We start from the raw sequence: 22,500 nt of genomic DNA on the forward strand, positions 1-22,500 counted from the left end.
GATCCAAGACAGTATTCATACTGATAAGGAGAAATTTATAGGTTCATAGGTAGGTATTAGGCTATCTGCCCGAAGGCATTTATAAGCCTAGCCGGAATGTGTTGGCTATCGCCACCCCCTTAGATTAGTTCCCTGTGCCTCTGTCCAGCAGAGCCACTGAAGTGATCCCTGGGGTAAACTTTTGTTTCCCATCCACTCGTCAAGGTTTCTCTTGAAGAGGGTTAGCGAGGAGTTCTGCCTAATGTAGATTGGAATCTTGTTCCAGAGCATGGGAAGTCTCTGGGACAGGAATCTATCCCTCCAACACGTCCTATCTATTGTTGTGGTGAGGTTTAGATCCCTAGAGTGTGTGGCTTGAGGGGATATGTTTTTCTTTAGGAGGAGCATGTCCATCAATTCTAGGTTGGACATGGCCTTGTATGGCAGGCAGAGATCACCTCTAAGTAGGCGGTATGCAACCGAATACAGCTGAAGTTTCTTCAGTCGAGCTGCACTGGGCATCTGCTTGAGGCCAGTGATCCTCTTGGTGAGGTACTTCTGTGGTCTTTCCAGCTATTGCAGGTGTCTTGTAAGGTACATCCCGAATGGGGCGTTGTACTCTATGATGGGTCTGATGAGTGATGCGTAGAGGGGCACAATGACCTCTTTTAATCTGGATGCAAACCCTTTTGTGATTAGGTGGGCCACATAGGATTTTCTAAACACTTTGGCAATGTGATTATCAAAGGAGAGGTTACTATCTACTTAGGTCCCCAGATCCCTTATTATGTCTTCCGCATTTAGGGGGCTACCACCTATGTGGTAGTTTGTGGGTACTTTGTTTTTTCCAAAGGGGATGACTATGCACTTTTTGGTATTTAGCTTAAGGCCATGGTTTTGACACCATGTATCTGTCTCAGATATCTGATACTGATCAGGGATGTCTTCCCTTTTGGAGGATGTCTATGACAGCCAGAGAGTCAAGTATAGCCCCTAGCTTGCAGTCGTCTGTGAACTTTGTCAGCCATAGCCCTCCTGTGCTTACCTGTACCTCTGAGAAGTATATGCCGAACAGGAGGGGTCCTAGGACTGAGCCCTAGGGAACGCCACTTGTAACCGGTTTAGAGTCAGACCTAGCTCCCACAACTCTTACCATGTGGGTTCTGTCAGTGAGCCAGCTAGCAACATAGGGGTTTATGTTCAGGCTGGTGAGCTTGTCTAGAATACCTGAATGTGGAATGGTGTCAAAGGCCTTTGCGAGGTCTAGGTAGGCTGTGTGGATCACCTTTCCCTCATCTATAGCCTTGGTATCTGTCTCAAAGAAGTCCACCAGGTTTAGGAGGCATGATCTGCCCTTCACAAAGCCGAACTGGATAGGGTCCAGTGTTTGGAGGTTCTCAATGTCTCTGTTAATGAGATCCATGATGATGTGCTCCATAGCCTTGCAGACCATGCTAGTCAGGCTTATAGGGCGATAGTTCCCGGGGTCTGTTGTGGCTCCACCTTTGTGGAGCGCAATAACCATTGCTGTGCACCCTCTATGGGCACGTAGCCTGTGGATAGGCTGAGTTTGAACAGTGCGTTTAGGTGAGAGATTAGTTCATCTTTGAGCTTGTATAGGACGCAGCCTGGAACACTGTCCAGTCCCATTGCTGTGTTTTTGGCTTTGGACAGGGCTGTTTTAACCTGAGTGTCTATGATTTCAGGGGCACTATATTCTTCTGACATGGTTATGGGCCCTTTTGGGGGTGCAGTTTGCACTGAACCTGTCTGCCAGGATGGGCAACATCTGTTGGTTCAGTGTATTTTGTGCCATTCTGCACTAACTCAGAGCAGATCTGAGAATTGCCACTTAAGATTCTTGACATAGCTAAATAATGCCTTGTAGTTATCTTTGGAGTCCTTGGCAATTTTTCTTTCGAAGCTAGCCTTGGATTATTTTATGAGGGATTGTAGTTTCTTGCTGATACTTATCAGGATGCCTTCCCTTCTTGGGATTTTATTCTTTTCTGTACTAGTTTCCTCCTATTGTATAGCTTGTTTATGGCAGGGGTCCACCAGACTGGTTTCCTTTTCTTGGAGGAGTGAGTCTTGGTTTTGCTTGTGATAGCACGATCCATGCATTCTTGTAGGTGCCCGTAGAGTGCATTTGTAAAGGATTTTGCAACTTGGACAGTTATCATTTAGCACGGGAGCTTTGAAACTTTCCACCTCGGTCTTAAGTAACGTGAAGTTTGCTTTTGAAAAAGTTTTTCACGGTGGTTTCATCGACCGGGGGTGGGAGCGGAATGTGGATATCCATAGTGATTAGTTTATGGTCAGATCTAACCAGTGAGGGGTTGACCAACGGTGAGGGGTTGACCAACAGTGTGGAACACCGGTCGTCCATGTTGGTGATGACCAGGTCCAATACATTGTCACCTCTGATGGGGGTGTTGACCAGTTGATCCAGGGCATTTGAGTTTATAAATTCTAGGAATGTTGGGCAAGGGAGTTAGTACTCGAGTTAGTTCTCTCAGTTAATGTTTGGGTAATTGTAATCACCTAATGTCAGGGGGTTTGGTAGGACCTTTATGTTTCCCAGTGTTTCCAGAAATGTGGAATGGGGGTCCTGTGACATGGTGGGTGATCTGTAACAAGCTACAATTTGAATTGCAGTTTTGCCCGTTGTTAGTTGCATGTGAATGATCTTTGAAGCATCGTGTTGTGCCACTAACCTGGAGGTGTGGGTATCCTTGATGAATATGGATATGCCCCTGCCTTTTTTATTTTGGTCCAGGTTTTGTGGCCGAAATGAATGGTATGAGTTGTAGCCTGGTAGTGCTGGGGTGCTCTCTGGAGCCTTAAACTAGGTTTCTGTTACTGCACATATATCGATTTTCTCCATACTGAAAAGTGCCTCGGGTGCATGCATTTTGAGGTTTAGACTTCTGGCATTGAGTAGCATTACCCTCAGATTTTTTGTTACTTGTGCTATTTAAGGCGGTGGGTTTGTCTTTTGAGCCTTGCCAAAAAAAGGCAATATGGGGGTGGCAAGAGCCTTGGCCAGTATTCGAAAACCTAAAGGTGACAGGTGCAAGCCGTCTCCTGTGAAGCAGCGTGGCTTGTCGAGCATGTCATCCCAGGTTGACAGACTCTGGATCCCCTTTGAATGACTCCAGGAGCTTAGCCAGTTGTTGAAATTGATAATTTTTTCTTTATACCATGGTATAATTTTTGGTGAGGGCAGGATGCTACTCAGGGTCAGAGACATACCAGCCTGGGCTACATGACCAGAGAGCTCCTTCATGTCTCTTTTAATGTAGTCCAGGGAGGTATGGCTCATGTCATTCAGACCAACATGGACAATGACAGAGTCATATTTGTACTTGTTCTGGAGTGACCTGAGTGCTTGTGTTATGTGGCGGATCCTGGCACCTGACAGGCAGCTAGCAGTAACCTTCTCCTTGTTCAGCCTAGTGAGTGGGACGTCAGTGTGCCTGACTATAGAGTCACCTATTACTAGTGTGTTGGGTATGTTATTTTGCCTTAAGGGCTGTGATTGCTTGGCACACTGGTTTTGTGAAGTATGTGTTTAGGGGTGGAGGTTGCTTGGATGTCTGCTTTGGAGGTCTCTGTTGCTTTTGCAGGTTTTTATTTAGAGCCTCTAAGTATGTTTTTGTGTATTTATGTGTGTTTTTTGCCGATGCTGTTTTCATAGGTCTATGTGAGACTGGTGGTGTGATGCAAGTAATTTCCTTCTCCTCTTGACTGTCTGGTCCAGTCTTGGGTTGAGAGAGCTTAGCCTCCAGCTTCACTGTATAATTGCATCTCTCATATGTATTAGTGTTTGGTGGTAGGATAAAAGGGTTGTCTGTGTACATGAGGCAGTTGTAACATTGCCTCAAAATGCCCAGATTCACCAGTTGGACCGGACAGTACACCTGAAACTGCCCTTTGGACATGCCTGGATAGGCAGGTCACCAGGGAACGTTGCCTACTCCTTTAATAAATAACATTGGACATCGCATTTACCTGATCTACCACCCATGAAATATTGCCAAAACCAAGTAACTTTACAGACAATTTTATGGTAACAACTGAAACCTTAGATGATGCTAAAAATATAACAAACTCACTCTAACTGTATAATCTTACAGAAAGAAATAATGAGTGGTGCGTATAGCATTAATAATGCATACAGGCATAACTTCTTAATTTTGTAAATATCTTAGAAAACAAGTACCAGAAAGGAAATATTTGCCAACATATTATATAGCAAGTCCAGCTGAAAGAAAATGCTGCTGATACTATGTATCTAGGTTGGACTGCGGTGGTGGTGCTGCAGTAGCATTGTCGCCTCACAGTAAGACGGTGTCCTGTTGGATTCTCAGCTACAGCGTCTTCTGTGTGGAGACATGCGTGAATGGGCGTACCTTCATTGACGGTTGTGCGTCAGGGCCAGCAACTCGGCACGTAAAAATCTACTGCCAATCATTAGCGGACCGGAGTTCCGCTGTGGCGACCCCTAACCGGGAAAAGCAGAAAGACACAACATAACAACTATGCATCTAGGTTATACTGCTTACAAGATTAAAAATAATATTCAGTATTGCATTATAACATAATACAGCATTGATGTGTATTGTGAATGTAATCCTATTATTGTAAACAAGATTTTTTTTAATGAAAAACACCACTTTCTTACTCTTAAATACTGTTTACCATTTCCAAGATATTTGGATTTGTTCAGTTTATGTTTTTTTGTACTTGATCTTTCAGAAAATGCTCAAAACTCAAACAATGTATGCAAGCTGTTAAGAGGTGTGCCATTTCACACCTGCTAGGTGTGAATCCCAGATGCCAGCTATCTGCTCACAAAGCAAGGCACCATAGATAATATTTTGGCTATAACACTCAAGTTGTTGGCTTTGGCTTGTATTTACATCAAACAAATAGCCCACCTTCTTATCAATCCACAGATCACAGCCCACGCCTTAAGGCAGGGTTAACCATTCCTTGTTGTCATATTCAAGGAAATAGAAATCCTCTGAACTATTTTAATCTCAGAGGAGATTTTCAGAAAAGAAAATGCAAAAAAAAATTTACTGTGAAACAGGTGAGCAAATAAATTTGTTTTTCACAGTAATTACCTTTGGAGAAATAATTGTATACATTTCTGTATATAAACTGTAGTCTTCATAAGTTTGAAATGTGGGACTATAACTTGTATGTTAATACTATATATTTGTGCATATACTAACTTGCTTGTCTTTATCTGTTTGCAAGTTTGGAGCTTTTCTCCCCGGGCATCTGCTGAAAATGGACATGTATCCAGTCAGACTATCCCAGTCAACAAATGTAAAATAAATAATAAATTATAGCACAAGATTCCAAAGACTTGCTGTCAGTGTAAGTGACAATCTGGTGTAAGCCTGCCTCAATTCCAAAAGACTTACTTCTCCGTTTTTAATTTCTCCAAGACTTTTGGGTTTCTATTACCAAGGCAGGAATGGACCTCATTGTCAAAGTACGATTAAAGTTCATGAAATTAGTACTGTTTCAGTCTTTGATGTCAGCCAAAAGTGATCTTTGCAGCACCCGTAATGTACCCAGTAATTACTCCTTCTGCAGTTTGTATGGACTTACATGTATTGGTAACATATCTAAATAGGACTGTAGATTCTTGTTTTATAAGATCCGTTGCTCCAGCTACTATTGGAACTGTCTGGGTATCTTTCTTCACATTGCTCTCATCTCTGCCTGCAAATCCTGATATTGTATGACTTTGTGTCTCTCTGTATGCAAGACACTGTAGTCACCGGTTGTAGCGACTTCAATGACCAATGCTACTTTTGTCTTCTTTTCATGGACCACTATATCTGTTTTTCTCACAGCTGTCTTTTGAACTGTTGGTAATGGCTGATCCCATGTGATGTAGATCATTCTTTATGATGCTTTGTGGCTCACACTTCCAGCGTTTTTCAGCTACTTCAATACCATAATGTTTACACAATCCCCAGTGCAACAATCTTGCCACATTATTATGCTTTTCAGTACACAGTCCTGCCATTAGTCTGTCACAACCAGCAACAAGGTGTGCGACTGTTTCCAGTTTTGTTTCACAAAAACCTACATTTGCCTGTTTCTCCCACATATTCAGTGGACTTTGTAAACCAATGTGTGCATAGCCCACTATTAACCAATATTAGCCTTTCATCTTTTGGTTTGAATTTGCCTCTCCTTAACCATTCCTGCATTCGATCCTGATCAACACTAGGTTCTTCCAGAAGTTTTCTATACCTGCAACTATATTTATGCATTTTCCACATTTCTTGCCTTCTCATCTGATCATTCACCTTATATTCCTTCTTTTATTTTTGGCACATTCAGTTGCTGCCTGATTTTTATCTACTTCAGGTTTGATTTCCATTCCTGCTTGACATCGATATGCTTCTGCTAGACTAAGCAGGGAAGTCATCTTAGATTTATTCTACTCGTGTTTCAAAACTTTCACTACATTTGGGTCCTGTGAGGTCAGCAGATGTGTGTAGTCCCATGATTGCAGATCTATACATGCAATCAATTTCAAGGAGGCCTATACTGCCTTCGGAACGGGGAATATATAATCTTGGTATGCACTGATTTTTATAAATCATCTGATGAGCATGAAGCATCCTTCTTGATTTTCTATCTAATCCAGCCAATATGTTTTGGGGGCCAGTCAATCACTCTAAACTGTAGGTTATGACAGAAAGAGCAAATTGGTTTACAGCTTAAATTCTGTTCCTAGATTTCAACGCCATTTTCAGAATTAATTTAAGTCTTCTAAAATGTTCCTAAGTTTTATTTACATTTGTTTGTGTTTTATTGTTGATCCTTCATCAATTTCCAAATATTTATACACTCCATCTTGCTCAAGTTATCACAATCTTGTCCCAAAGCGATTTTTTCATGGCACTGCAGTTTTCCTGCTTTAAAGGTTGCGCTTGCACACTTAAAAGACCAAATGATATTCTTAGGTTGCGCTTGCACACTTAAAGATCAAATGATATTCTTACATCATCTGAATAAGTTTTGACTACTTGCAGTTGTGGTTTCAGTTCCTCATCTGATGAGCTATACAGTTTTAAATCATCAACAACGAGAAGTCTTTACAAGTGATAAGTGATCCCCGGGGTAAACCTACGATCTCCCATCCACTCGTCAAGATTCCTCTTGAAGAAAGTCAGTGAAGGACTCTGCCTAACTTGGACTGGGATTCTATTCCAGAGTGAAGGGAGCCTCTGGGTTATGAATCTGTCCCTCCGGCATGTCCTATTTATTTCTGTGCTGAGGTTCAAGTCCCTAGAGTGTGTAGCTCGAAGGGATTTGGATTTTCTGAGGTGAAGCATGTCCATCAATTCTGGGTTGGACATGGCCTTATACGTCAGGCACAGATCGCCTCTAAGTAGGCGGTATGCAAATGAATAGAGCTGGAGTTTCTTTAACCGAGCAGCATATGGCATCTGTTTGAGCCCTTTTATCCTCTAGGTGAGGTACTTATGGGGTCTTTCTAGTTGCTGCAGGTGTCGGGTAAGGTACATCCCGAATGGGGCATTGTATTCAATTATGGGCTTGATGAGGGATGAGTAAAGAGGCACGATGACCTCCCTTGATCTAGATGTGAATCCCTTCATGATAAGGTGGGCTATATAGAAGGTTTTTCTAACCACTTTGGCCACGTGATTGTCAAATGAAAGATTGCTATCAACTTGGGTCCTCAATTACTTCTTCCGTACTTAATGGGTTACCACCTATGTGGTAATTTGTGGGCACTTTGTTTTTGCCAAAGGGGATGACTATACACGTTTTGGCATTGAACTTGAGGCCATGGCTCTGGCACCAGTTGTCTGTCTCTATGAGACCTTTTTGGAGGATGCTTGTGTCAGCTGGAGAGTCGATTATGGCAACCAGTTTGCAGTCATCTGTGAACTTGGTCAGCCATAGTCCACCCGTGTTGGCCTGTACTTCAGAGAAATATATACCGAACAAGAGAGGTCCCAGGACTGAGCCTTGTGGGACGCTGCTTGTGACTGGTTTGGAGTCTGACATGGCTCCAGCAATTCTGACCATGTGTGTTCTGTCCTTTTTGCAACCCATCTAATGACATAGGGGTTTATATTTAAGCTGGAGAGCTCATCTATGATGCCCGAGTGGGGTATTGTATCAAAGGCTTTTGCAAGGTCCAGGTAGGCTGTGTGGACCACCTTCCCCTCGTCAATGGCCTTGGTGACTGATTCAAAGAAATCGACCAGGTTTAAGAGGCAGGATCTACCCTTAACAAAGCCGAATTGGGTAGGATCCAGTGTCTGTAGGTCCCCAATATCTTTATTTATGACTTCCATGATGATCCTCTCCATAGCCTTGCAGACCAAGCTAGTCAGGCTTATGGGACGATAGTTACCAGGGTCCGTTGAGGCACCACCTTTGTGGAGAGGGACCACTGTTGCTGTACGCCATTCTTTGGGTACATATACTGTAGTAAGGCTGAGGTTGAACAGTAGCTTTATGTTGAGGTTCAGCTCTTCTTGGAGTTCATGTAGGACGCAGCCTGGGACACCGTCTGGTCCCATTGATACTGTGTTTTTTGCTTTGGAGAGGGCGGCTCTTACCTGAACATCTGAGATGTCAGTGGGGCAGCACTCTGCTGGGATAGATATTTGCTCTTTTGGGGGGGGGGAGAAGTTTGCACTGAACCTGTCAGCCAGGATGTTGGCAATGTCTGTGGGTTCAGTGTATTTTGTGTCATTTTGGACCAACTCTGCACATATCTGGGAGTTACCACCCAGGTTCCTAACATAACTAAAGAAAGCCTTGTGATTATCTTTAGCGCCCTGTGCAATTTTTCTCTCGAAGCTGGCCTTAGATGATTTTATGAGGGACTGTAGTTTTTTGCTAATACTGATCAGAGATGCCTTCCCTTTTAGGGATTTTGCTCTATCATGTAGTAGCTTCCTTCTTCTATTGTATAGTTTATTTATGGCTGGGGTCCACCAGACAGGACGCCTGCCTTTGGGGGATTGGGTCTTGGTTTTATTTGGGATTGCATGATCCATGCATTCCTGAAGGTGTCCATAGAATGCTTTTATAAAGGATTCTGCTGTGCCATATTTTCCACTGGCCCAGGGGCTTTGAAGGTTCCATCTCGGTTTTGAGGAGTGTGAAGTTTGCTTTAGAGAAGTTTTTCACTGTGGTTTTCTGGGCAGGGGGTGGGGTCGGGATGTGGATATCCAGTGAGATTAATTTATGGTCCGATCTTACCAGTGAGAGATATATCTCAGGTCTGGAGCATAGAGTCCCCATGTTGGTGATGATCAGGTCCAGTATGTTTTCCCTTCTTGTGGGAGTGGTGACAATTTGTTCCATAGCATTTGAGTTTATAAATTCTAGGAACCTTTGGGCTAAGGTGTTCGGGCTTGAATAGCGCTCCCAGTTTATGTCTGGGTAGTTGAAATCGCCCAATATAATGGTGTTTGGAGAGACCTTCATATTTTCCAGTGTTTTCTGGAAAGCCGAGTGGGATTCCTGAGTTTGGGAGGGTGGTCTGTAACAGGCTATAAACTGAAAGGTAGTTTTACCCACTGTTAGTTGTACATGGATAGTCTCCGATGCTTCGTGCTGTGCCACCAACCTGGAGGTGTTGGTATCTTTGACAAATATTGATACTCCCCCTCCTTTTGTGGTTCGGTCCGAGTTTTGGGGCCGAAAAGTATGGTATGAGGTATAACCTGGTAGTGCTGGGGTGCTCTCAGGAGCCTTGAACCAAGTTTCTGTTACTGCACAGATATTGATGTTCTCCATGCTGAGGAGAGTTTCGAGTGCGTGCATCTTGAGGTTTAGACTTCTGGCGTTGAGTAGCATTACCCTTAATTTCTTTTTCTTTGTGATATCTATGGAGGTGGGTTTGTCTTTTGAGCCTTGCCTAAAAAAGGCACTATGGGGGTGGCAAGAGCCTTTGCCAATATCCAAAAGCCCAGGGGTGACAGGTGCAAGCCATCCCTAGCGAAGCAACGTGGCTTGCTGAGCATGTCATCCCAGGCTGACAGGCACTGGATCCCCTTAGAATGACACCAATAATTCAGCCAATTGTTGAAATTGATAATCTTGTCTCTATATTGTGGCATCATTCTTGGTGAGTGTAAGATGCTACTCAAGGTCAGGGTCATACCGGCCTGGGCTACATGCTCAGAGAGCTCCTCTATGTCTCTTTTCATGTAGTCCAGGGAGGTACATGTCAGGTCATTCACACCAGCATGGACAATGACTGAGTTATATTTGTACTTGCCTTGGAGTGACCTGAGTGCTTGTGTTATGTGGCGGATCCTAGCACCCGACAGGCAGCTCACGGTGACCTTCTCCTTGTTCAGCCTGGTGAGCGGGACATCAGTGTGCCTGACAACAGAGTCACCTATTACAAGTGTATCAGGTGTGTTGTTTAGCCTTAAGGGCTGTGACTGTTCGGCACACTGGCTTTGTGAACTATGTGTTGCACGTGTTTTGTTTTGGGGCAGCGGTTGCTTGGGTGTCTGCATTGGAGGTCTCTGTTGCTTAGGCAGATTTTTATTTAGAGCTTCCGAGTATGTTTATGTGTGTTAATGTGTTTGGTTTGCTGATGTAGTAGGTCTATGTGAGACTGGAATTGTATTGTGTGTGGTTACCTTTCCTCCTGACTGGTTACGCCAGTACTGAGTTGAGAGAGCTCAGCCTCCAGTTTGGCTATATGGTTGCATCTCTCACATATGTTTGAACTTGTTTGGAGGAGGAGAGGGTTGTCTGTGTACATGAGGCAGTTGTAACATTGCCTCAAGATTCCCAGATTCACCAGCTGGACTGGAGAGAAAATTGACAGCTGACCTTTGGACATGCTAGAATAGTATAAGGAACTCCTTTATAATTGAGAAAAAGGACCAGTTAGGAACAGAATACTCAAAGGGAGTATGTGAGGCTGTAGTGCTATTTAATTTTTAATGCTAACTTATAGAAATGCTTTTGTGAGCAAGTGCCGGGCTATAGATTAAGAATAAGGTGTTTATTTTGTGAGCTAGAGCAGTTCTAAGAGAAAAAGTGAAGAGCAGACTTTGTGGAGCCGAGAATGGTTTAGGCGCGATTAGGCGGCGCTGCCAGATGCTGCGCTATGCGCAAAATCGCGTAAAGCCACGCCAAAGCGGGTTTTATACAGGGGGACTTGAAAGAGCTATAAATTGGCCCAAAACTGCCAATAGACTACCAGATTCTTGTGCTGGGAACACTCCTCCAAGGATAGATAGGCTGCTCGAAGCTCCCCACTCCCACTGGTGAACAAAGAAGCCTCCTTTTATCCAAGAAAGGAAATGGGCAACACAGGAACTTTCCAAAAGTCCAGAACACAGCAAAGCCTGTATTTGGACTACTCTAGGTCAGGAAAGGTGGGAAACACGGATTTTTTCTTTTTTAGTACACAAACAGTAGAAAATGCAGTAAATATATAACACAGGCCAGCGCACTTGAGTGTGTAGCCTCACCAGGTAAATTTCAACAAACAGGACAAACTTTTCAAAGTGCAAGTAAAAAATTGCAGTAAAACAGCTTAAAACAGGTAAAAGAGCAGATATACTCGCTTTTCAGCGAGAGCGGACAGTTGCACAGGTAATAGCAGAAGAAAATATACTTAAACAGGTAAGCAGTCGCTCTTTTTGTCTCTCTGCTGCTAGCACCACTCTGCAGGACCAAGAGGGGCTGAGTAGAAACAAGCGCAAAAAACGCGCCAAAGCGGGTTTTATACAGGGGGACTTGAAAGAGCTAGAAATTGGCTCAAAACGGCCAATAGACTACCAGATTCTTGTGCTGGGAACACTCCTCCAGGGATAGATAGGCTGCTCTAAGCTCCCCACTCCCACTGGTGAGCAAAGAAGTCTCCTTTATCCAAGAAAGGAAATGGGCAACACAGGAACTTTCCAAAAGTCCAGAATACAGCAAAGCCTGTATTTGGGCTACTCTAGGTCAGGAAAGGTAGGAAACAAGGATTTTTTTTGATGACTCCATTAAAATTTCTACTATGTCAACATATACACTACGGAAATCAAAACACATTTTACGTACATAAAACTAAATAAGGCAATGTACCAATTTTCCAAAAAGTAACTAGAAGCAAAAATATAAAATATGGTGCATGGGCGCTCTGGCCTAAAATGCTGACTTCTATAAATTCTCATCTATTTCCAGCACTCTGATAGTCTGAATTCCACAGTTTGATTGAATTTTCATAAAAAAATGGAAAACAATACTTTTGTCAAAAATGTGTGATCCAGTTAAAGCACTGAGATGGCAGAAAGCCAAGTGATTACTAAGCTTTCTACCAGAGCACTGAAGGAAGGCAGCAGAACACTAATACCACTTAGAGACTGCCTGAGCTCAGGTGCCCAAGGATTGACTTATGGTATAATTCTGGGAAAATGCCGTTAGCATGCTCATACTAATCGTTACTGGAACAGGGGGTTAGGACATCATTAATTGTTCCTAAAAGCCTGTTCTTTCTCTGTAATTTGTCCTAGGAAGCTAATATACAGCTGCAGAGTTTTCAGGATTTCGTGAACATCCTGAACAGCAAGCAAACTGTCAGAGATGCAATTTACACACAAGTAACAGAAAGACAGTAACTCCATGTGTTCTCACCTCTCATCTAGTCCTCTTTCTACTGACCCAAGACCAACTTTCTTTCTAAATTACACCAAGAAGTGGCAAACTGTTATGCTTAAGGGTTGACTTAATCATATCCAACATTCACTAATGATGTAATTAGGCAGCACAGAATGGTGGTCTGTAGAATGACATTGGTGATCAAGAAGAGGAGGGTGTGAGGGCAGCACCAAGGATCAAATGGTGGAAATTGAAAAATGGTGATTGTGAGGTGGAAGAGTTAAGACAGGCACTGGGTGGCAGTGAAATGTTGCCGAACAGCTGGGTAACTACAGCAGAGCTAGTAAGGGAGACTGCTAGAAAGGTGCTTGGTGTGACATCTGGACAGAGGAAGGAGGACAAGGAGACCTGGTGGTGGAATGAGGAAGTACAGGAGAGTATACGGAGAAAGAGGTTGGTGAATAAAAAGTAGGATTGTCAGGGAGATGAAGAAAGTAGACAGGAGTATAAGGAGATGAGGTGCATGGTAAGGAGAGAGATGGCAAAGACTAAGTATAAGGCGTATAGAAAGTTTTATGAAAGGTTAGACACTAAGGATAAAGAAAAGGACCTGTACCGATTGGCTAGACAGAAGGACCGAGCTAGGAAAGATGTGCAGCAGGTAAGGGTGATAAAGGATAGGTAAGGGTGATAAAGGATAATGAGGGAAATGTACTCACTAGCGAGGAGAATGTGTTGAACAGATGGAAAGAGTACTTTGAGGGGCTGATGAATGAAGAGAATGAAAGAGACAGAGAAGGCTGGATGATGTGGAGATAGTGAATCAGGAAGTGCAATGGATTAGCAAGGCGGACGTAAGGATAGCTATGAAGAGGATGAAGAATGGAAAGGCTGTTGGTCCAGATGACATACCTGTGGAAGCCTGGAGGTGTTTAGGAGAAATGGCAGTGGAATTTTTAACCAGATTGTTTAATGAAATCTTGGAAAGTGAGAGGATACCCGAGTTGCGGAGAAAACGTGTTTTGGTACCGATTTTTAAGAATAAGGGTGATGTGCAGAGCTGTAGTAACTACAGAGGGATAAAACTGATATAATAAGGGTAAAAAGACCCAAATATAGGGACATACTTTAAATATTGCTGTTACAAACTTAGAAAGTAGACAGAATAAGAGGTTTTCTGTTAGTATGCCTTTCTAAAGGATATAAACTCTGAAACTTAAATGTGTGTAATTGTTTACTGACTTCCATCATCCGTGAATTGTCAGAACACCACACATTTCAAGAGATACAGCCCAAAAAATATGAGGCAAAAATCTAGACAGTTGAGCGGTAAGGATACACTTACTTTATAAGAACTGAAATTCATATCCCCGTAGTATCATTTTCTTTAGTTTTAATCTCAATCAACTAATGGAACAGAAATTTACCACGAGTTATCTTAATGCTAAAAATCAGTGAATACGCACAGAGCTCTGGCTAAACTTGAGGCTTACATCCAACTTACTTCTGTCAGGATGATATAGTATTTCAAGCCTTGCGTTTAACCTTCACATGAAGTAATAGGTCACCTCTGAAACCTGGTCTTACTGTTCAGTGTGCCTTGTAATTTGCAAACTATAGGGCATTCAAAATAATTACTGCATCATGGTCCTGATTTGCGAGTTTCAAAACGACATCCCACGAATACAACAGTGGCTTTAATAACTGATAAAAATAAACAGCTTATTATACAAGCACTGCTGCCTTTATGCACACGCTCACACTGTTAAATGCTAATGTCTAGGTTACTAAAAGTGCCATACATTGTCTGTGTCTAGACAGTTGCCACCTTTAATAATCTAGACTACACGCAGTGCTTGGACACTGTCACTCCCTATCGCGACAGCGTCAGCGACAACTAATAAATTCTACACTTTTTCACTTAAAAAGTGCTGACATACTCAGATTCCAGATCGAAGCAAAGTGTATTAGGGCTCGCCCACCTCCCCTCTTTACACAAACTTCGTGACATACAATAAAAGAAACAGCACACTGATGAAAACATATGCTACAACTTACCAGGGCTCGTCTGCACTGCCAGATCCTCATGGTACCTTTGCCTGTCTCTAAGCACAACAATCAACACAGTCCACTCACCCGTCTCCACTCTCCAGTCACCCCAACCTCTCCCCCCGGGAAGACAAACTTGTTACAAATCAAATCAGCTAAATCTGCCTAGTCTATTACGCGATAACCATAAACTTTATGAATATTATAGGCCTTCACAGCCTTCAGATAAAAATATAGTATTATGGGCGGAGAAAATTCATGGGATGGACTGATTTTTGGAAATGAGAGGGAGGGTAATGGTACGAGCAAATATAGGAGGAGCCTCAAACTTCGAGTGACCTGGAGGAAAAACAAACTATTACTTCCTAGAGAAAAATGGCAACGGTAGTCAATACTAATCCATCTCAACTTTTGCCACTCGGTAATTTTTTTAAAACAATATACATATATAATAAAGAAGTTTAAGGTAGTCAACTTGCATATGTGATTAGTGTGTTGTGTAGAAATTTTAACTATTTGTGAAGTGACTTACTACGCATTTTTATTGTAGAGCACATTTTTGGTAGAGGTGCTGTGAATACCGAGTGTGTTAATTGAGACTTTAGCTTTTGTTAAGCTCCGCCTAATTTGGGGTTGTTAAGCTATAATTTTAGTCACTACCACTTATAAAGTGTTACTTCTGTTTGACATTTACGTTGTGCTTCCCATACAAATTTGCCCTATGCTCCAGCATGTTCACTTCTGTTGCTCTGGGCTGCACCACTATAAGCCGGGTGAAATATAAATCTAACATATGTTTGGAACTGCTTTTACTTCCTTCTGGTTTGTCACGCTGTGTGTAAATGTTTTTCGCTTGGTGAATGACATTGTTAAGTTTAGCTGTGGTTAAATTGCTGCAGCGTCTTAAAGGATCGATTTGGTTATGAACTGAAAACATAGTTTTGTTTCAACATCTGTACATGAACTTGTAGGGTCGTGCTTGAGATTATTAAATGAGAGACTGGTATGTTTTCAGGCATACCTCTCAGTTGTATTTTTGGCTCAACTTTTAGCTCTTTCTCTCTTAATCCCTCCTAAAACTGGTGACCTTTGGAGGAAAAGCCGTGAATTACATAATGACAATTATTAGAGAGATATTTTTTTTCAGAAAATATCTAGTATTCAACATTCTCTTATTCTGTCAGTGTTTCAGATTAATAGTACTAATATTTTAAGTGTCCCTGATTCTTTCTAGATTTGTCCCTCAGTGGTCAATTAGAGGATGTATCTTTTGTTGTGGAGAGTACTGTTGTGATAATGGGGGATACTCCGTTGACATACTTTGGTATATGCGGATTTTGCATAGATGTCTGTGGGGATAAATTCACACTGAATTTGTTTAATGTATTGCAATACCCAGTGGATCAGAGTAAGAAATGCTGTTATGAGTAAGTGCAAAGCATTACTGGATGTTATTTCATAATTCCTTGATGTAACCAAAGAAGGATCTGTAAGCCAGCCTAACTTCATGGTAAGCCTTTGTTTTGTTGATGTTTTTTCAGTAACTTGTATAACCTTTTGATGCTGATATTGAGTTATGGGTCTTAAGTTTTGCTATATTTTTTAAAATATTTTATTTATGCACATGGACCACCCTACACTGGTTTGCCTTTTTTGGAGTTTTAGTAAGGACTAGCAGTTTTATACAGTTTACTGTGTGAATATAAAATGTATTTGCATAACTGCTATCAGTGTCAACATTTTTTTAGTTTCTGTTCTACTTGAATTTTATGGAATTATTCCTAAAATTGTCAGAAATTTGTACATTTGAACTATGTATTACATATGCTATTTGAGGGATTTTGAAACAAAAGGGCATTTGTAGTGAGACTTGACTGGAGAAGGGCATACCAGTGTAATAGTGCAGCTAGATGGTTTATTTGTAAAGACCATGTCAAGAACATAGTTCTCTAATGGGCTCGTATACTGTTTGATCCAAGAAATTCTTGTTTAAGAAACTGAGTAAAAATAAAACTAGGTTAGTATGTGCAGCTTTCTGGTTTATACTTGTTTTCTGTTTTTAAATGTCTTTCTTTGTTGCTCCTTCGTGCAGCAGATAAACCACTGAGGGTTAGTCTGTTGTGGGGGAATATAACCTGTTTAAAGAAAAAAAGGTTAATTAGTTTATTGTACAGAAAAGACAAGTAATATAGAAGATTTTCCAGGGTTGTCAATGCTGTAAACTGCATTGTCTTATCTCGGTTCATTTGTGCATTTCTGTTCATAGGTGTGTACTAAGCTAATGGTCCTGGAGCCTTTACAAGCCTAGCCCATAAGATTACACTGACATTGTGCCATCCAACCTTAGTTCCCAGTGCCTCTGTCGAGTAAAGCTGCTGGAGTGATCCCTGGGGTGAATTTTCTGTTTCCCATCCACTCATCAAGATCTCTCTTGAAGAGGGCCAGTGAGGTGCTCTGCTTAACATGTATGGGAAGTCTATTCCATAGCATAGGCAGTCTCTGGGTTATGCACCTGTCCTTCCAGCATGCTATGTTGATTGTGGTAATGAGGATGATTGTGGAAATGAGGTTGAGGTCTCTGGAGCATGTGGTGCAGAGGGATTGGGATTTCTATAGATATAACATTTCTAACAGAGCTGGGTCAGACATGGCTTTGTAAGTCAAGCAGAGATGGCCTCTAAGTAGGCAATATGAGACGGAGAATAGTTGGAGTTTTTTGAGCCTGTCTGTGTAGGACAAATGTGTAAGGCCTAGGATCCTCTTTGTGAGGTTCTTTTGCTGCCTCCAGTTGTTGCAGGTGTTTAGTGAGGTACATTCCAAATGGGGCATTGTACTCAATGATTGACCTAATGAGGGAAGAGTAGAGGGAGATGTCCTCTTTCTTCCTGTTTGCAAAAACCCTTTGTAATGAGATGTACAACATAGGAGGACTTTCTGACCACAGCAGCAATGTGGTGGTCAAAAGAGAGGTTGCTTTCAACCTGTGTTCCCAGATCTCTTATAGCGCCTTCTGTGTTCACTGGACTACCATCGATGTGGCAGTTGATGGGAACCGGGTTTTTCCCAAAGGGGATGATGACATTTTTTGACATTGAGCTTAAGGCCATGGTTCTGACACCTGTTGTTGGTCTCAGTGAGGCCTTTCTGTACGATGTCAATATCACTTGGGGAGTTAATAATGGCTCCCAACTTGCAATTGTCCGTGGACTTTGTCAGCCAGAGTCCCTTCATGTTGGCCTGGACTTCAGAGAAGTAGATACCAAACAGGAGAGGACCCAGGACCGAACCATGTGGGACTCCACTCGTGACTGGTCGGCAGTCTGACTTGGAGTCAGCTACTTTCACACTGTGGGTTCTACGTGTGAGCCAGTTTGCAACCCACCTAGTGATGTAGGGGTTTATGCCTAGCTTAGTGAGTTTTTCTATGATTTCTGAGTGGGGAATGGTATCAAAGGCCTTGGCCAGATCAAGGTAGGCTGTATGAACCACCTTGCCTTCATCCACAGCTCTGTTGACTGACTCAAAGAAGTTGAGCAGGCATGATCTGCCCTTCACAAAACCAAACTGTGTGGGATCCAGAGTTTGGAGATTCCCTATATCCTTGTTTATTAGGTCCATGATGATGCTGCATTCCATAGCTTTGCATCAGACTCATCAGGCTAATGGGGCGATAGTTCCCAGGGTCTGTAGTCACTCCTTTATGGAGAGGCATGATTGTAGCAGTGCGCCATTCAGTAGGGACAAAGCCTGACAGGTGAAACACTTCCTTGTCTGTCATATCAGGTTTGCAATTTTATCTGGTTCAGGGTTTCATTGAGTTGATGTTACCTGTTGAGGAGTAAAGCTTTGACTAAGTAATAACTTAGTGATTCGTGTCATTAAAATGACAGTTTTTGTAAATGAAAAATCAGATTCTGAGTCCTTGTAGTTTACTGCTAATAATAAACAAGACTTTAATCAGCAGATGAGTGCTGTTCCAAGGTTTCTAAGTTACGGTGGCTAAGGAGAGGGTATTTATGCAGTCTGAATTGAGGCATGCCTAGGCATGTCCCTACCCAATTTAGTGTGTGTGTGTTTTGGAGTTGCTTTGTGGAGTCAGGAAGGGTCACCATCTGTTCTGACAAGTTTCTAATTACACAATTGGTGTATAGTACAATAATCATGAAAAATTCTGGAAATACATTAAAATTACAGTTAAAAGGACTAGTCTAATCAATGTTTATATTTTAAGGTGAAGTAATGACAGTTTAATTGATCGTTTTCTTCCTCTTACATGGAAGTGTCTATGTGGGTAATTCAATAAACCTTAGATGAGCGATTCTCCATGTAGGAATAGTATAGTGACCCAAGCACAGAATATGTTTTTCTGATTCAGCAAGCAGAAAGGCACCAGTGTAGGTGCCATATTAGCAGAAAAAATGTACACAGTTACAAAGCATATACCGGAGTATTTTAAACAGGGGTTGTAACAGCCCAAATAAAAGGTTGTATATTTCACAGTAGGCATGCAGATGGCCAAAACTATAGCCATTGTGTTAAGTAATGCAGTATAGGAAAAATTAAACTTTTTTTTAATACATATGCCACATTTAAGCAGCGCGCAGCAACACACACACACACACACACACATGCTATTTTGCAAAAAAAAATAAAAGTGTAAAATGTGAACTTTACAACTATGCAAAGGTATTGCATTATACTGGCAAGCATGCAAAGTCATACAATGGCAGGTTATAGTGGTACCTAAGGGGGCCCTGGTCTAGTGTAGTATCCAGGTTATATGTAATTAGGAGTATGTAAATGAGCCAGAGTTATTAAATAGCAAAAAGGACCACTGTGTCAGTAGGTACTAATCATGGTAGGGCTAGAATTGTGTTGGTGTAGACCGAACAGACAGTTAACATCAAAAGGTGGTGTGTCACACCATATTGAAGCGGATTGGAGCTTAGTGGCACTTGTTTGCGCTCAGCTAAGCGGGAGAGGGGTGTAAGGCTGCTAAGCTCTACGACATGTGTGTTAGCTGGTTAAAGCCAAGCCAAGTGTGCTCATGTGCAGTGGAGAGTCCAGTTTGCTGAAAAATATTCACACTAGAGCCGCGGGTATCTGTGGAGTGCCATGGGGTTTAGCAGTGGAAGCAATTGAAAATAAAATAAAAGGAAATAGCCTAGAAAAGCCATTCAAGTATAAAAGACTGATAAGCCCCTGTTCCACTGACACTGGCTCATTCCAACCCCTTAATGATGTACCTGGCAAGTGGAATGTATCATAGTCGGCCAATCATACAGGCTGTATCTGCAGCACAGCAGTATAAAATATGCATACACCCTTCAGTCTGACTTTCCCACATTCTCTGCACCATTGGAGTACACACTTGAGGAATTTTAACTGACAAAATGATGGGGGCTGCTGCTGCTACTTTGCCACATCTGTATGTGTTAGAGGCTGAGGTCAGTGATGATAATGCTGACAGTAGTCCCAGACTGAGGAGGTGAATAGTATTCAGGGGCAACATGAGCTGGAGAAAGCTACAAGGTGGACAGGGACATACTACAGGAACTCGCAGAGCTCTGCTGCCCTCACCTCAGACCCAGAGCCAACAGAGGGGAACCCATCCCAGTGGAAACAAAGGTATGTGTAGCCTTAAGAATACTAGCTACAGGTATTTTCTAAAGACCTACTGGGGACATCATGGGGCTCTCACAGGCATCCTCGTCCAGGGTACTCCACCAGTTCCTGGATGTCATGCTAGCACATGCCAGTGAGCACATGTATTTCCCCAGCACCCCTGAGGACAGGACTAGCAATATGCCTCTCTTCAACCGTGTAGCACACTACCCAGAGGTACTGGGTGCCATAGACTGCACTCATGTGCACATCAAAGCACCGCCCTGTGAGGAGGGTAGAATCTACATCAGCTGTAAGGGATATCACTCCATCAGCTGCCAGGTCATGTGCAATGACATCATGGGGCTCTCACAGGCATCCTCGTCCAGGGTACTCCACCAGTTCCTGGATGTCATGCTAGCACATGCCAGTGAGCACATGTATTTCCCCAGCACCCCTGAGGAGAGGACTAGCAATATGCCTTTCTTCAACCGTGTAGCACACTACCCAGAGGTACTGGGTGCCATAGACTGCACTCATGTGCACATCAAAGCACCGCCCTGTGAGGAGGGTAGAATCTACATCAGCTGTAAGGGATATCACTCCGTCAGCTGCCAGGTCATGTGCAATGACCAGGGCATTATCATCAATGTGTGTGCTGACAGCCCTAGCAGTTATCAAGACCCCCCCCCCACATCTGGCATGCATCATAGCTGTAGCAGGCATTTGCCAGGGGAGACATCCCATATGGCCATATACTGGGGGATGTTGGCTAAGCACTGGAATTGTAGATGACAACGCCTATCAGAAATGCACACACACCATAATGAGGCACATGCACAAACTAGGAGCATCGCAGAGCATGTGTTTGGGCTGCTCAAGTCACGCTTCCGCTGCCTGGACATATCTGGTGGAGCACTGCAGTACTCTCCAGCCACATGTGCACACATGTTCATAGTATGTGCCATGCTACACAGTATGATCCTGCAGAAACAGCTGCGGCAGGAACATCACAGGGAAGGGACACACAGCTCACCACCATTGCCAAGATTCCTTCAGGCACAGAGGGACTTGGAGGAGGAACCCAGTGAGCCTGTCCCCATAGTCAGACATAGACTTGCCCAGTATACCCTGGCCTTGACAAAGAGGCAACACATAGCCCATGCACTGACAACCTAGTGACCCAGGGACTTACTCCTCATGCCAGTTCACATACACAGTACAAAGGATGCCATCCATATCACCTTACTTGTACCTTATCATGTATAGGCTGTGTACTGCATGCATCTGACAGAGGCAGCCCTGAAACACTGTCCTTTCAACTGCTGCAGGCCCAAGGTAACTCACTCTTTTTAAATGAATGGGGTAGTAGACTGTATGCAGTAGGCCCCAAGCCAGAAAAACCCAGCGATCTGTGTGAGGGACTTGGAAACAGTGGGGTCATAGGACAGATGCATGTATGTAATGAATGGGGTGGTAGACTGTATGCAGTAGGCCCCAAGCCAGAAAAACCCAGCGCACTGTGTGAGGGACTTGGAAACAGTGGGGTCATAGGACAGATGCATGTATGTCAATGTTACATACCTCTCAACCGCTTAGAGCAAGAACTCTGTACAAAGCCATAAAGAAATGTGTGACAAAGGCCCAAAAACAGGGACAATTTTTAAATATTGCTGTCAGACTTACAAAGTTGATAGAATAACAGGTTTTGCACTAGCATGAATTCTCTGAAGGGTAAGAAGTCTGAAACTGAAATGTCTGTCATTAGTGTCTAACTTCAGTCTTTAATGATTTGCCAGTAATTTTCCAGACAAACACAATTTTATGAAAACTGGACCCAAAATATGAGGCAAATATCTGGACATTCTGCAAAAATCTGTACACTTGAGAGTTATGGTCCTCTATGCCCCCACACACCCATGTTCCCATAGAACTGCAGTAACATTTATGTTTGTAAGGTAATAGCAGCAGACCACACATTCCCAGGGCTGTCCCAATCAACTTGCTAAAATGTTTCATTTCCACAATATGAAGGGGTCAATGTGCTATGTATGTAGATAAGTGTCAGGAAGCAGACAGCACTGGCTGGTGGCTGTTGTGGCTTAGTGCGCCAAGTACATTATTGTGGCTGACAGGGTCCATGGTTCGAGACTGGCCATGGCTACTATTTTGCTTGTCAGTTACACCTATGGTAGGTGTTCTACAGACTGTCCACAAGTCAATTATTGTTAC

The 22,500-nt window shown here is 42.8% G+C and overlaps 2 protein-coding genes across 2 annotated transcripts in view; one reads left to right on the forward strand and one right to left on the reverse strand.

Moving 5' to 3' along the window:
• The window catches only part of LOC122811389 (carnitine O-acetyltransferase-like), a 297,871-nt gene extending 282,923 nt beyond the window's left edge, over positions 1 to 14,948 (reverse strand). Inside the window, exon 1 of the mRNA XM_044083201.1 lies at positions 14,674 to 14,948. Coding sequence (XP_043939136.1) covers positions 14,674 to 14,703 — 30 coding nt within the window. The 5' untranslated portion in view covers positions 14,704 to 14,948. The remainder of the gene's footprint in view (positions 1 to 14,673) is intronic.
• A 39-nt stretch (positions 14,949 to 14,987) lies between these two features.
• Positions 14,988 to 22,500, forward strand: part of LSM5 (LSM5 homolog, U6 small nuclear RNA and mRNA degradation associated) — a 137,876-nt gene continuing 130,363 nt past the window's right edge. Inside the window, exon 1 of the mRNA XM_044083202.1 lies at positions 14,988 to 15,085. Within this exon, the coding sequence (XP_043939137.1) occupies positions 15,040 to 15,085 (46 nt within the window). The 5' untranslated portion in view covers positions 14,988 to 15,039. The remainder of the gene's footprint in view (positions 15,086 to 22,500) is intronic.

Source organism: Protopterus annectens, chromosome 9.part0 (genome assembly GCF_019279795.1).
Source record: "Protopterus annectens isolate FY-2018-M chromosome 9.part0, PAN1.0, whole genome shotgun sequence".
In the NCBI taxonomy this organism is placed as follows: Eukaryota; Metazoa; Chordata; order Ceratodontiformes; family Protopteridae; genus Protopterus; species Protopterus annectens.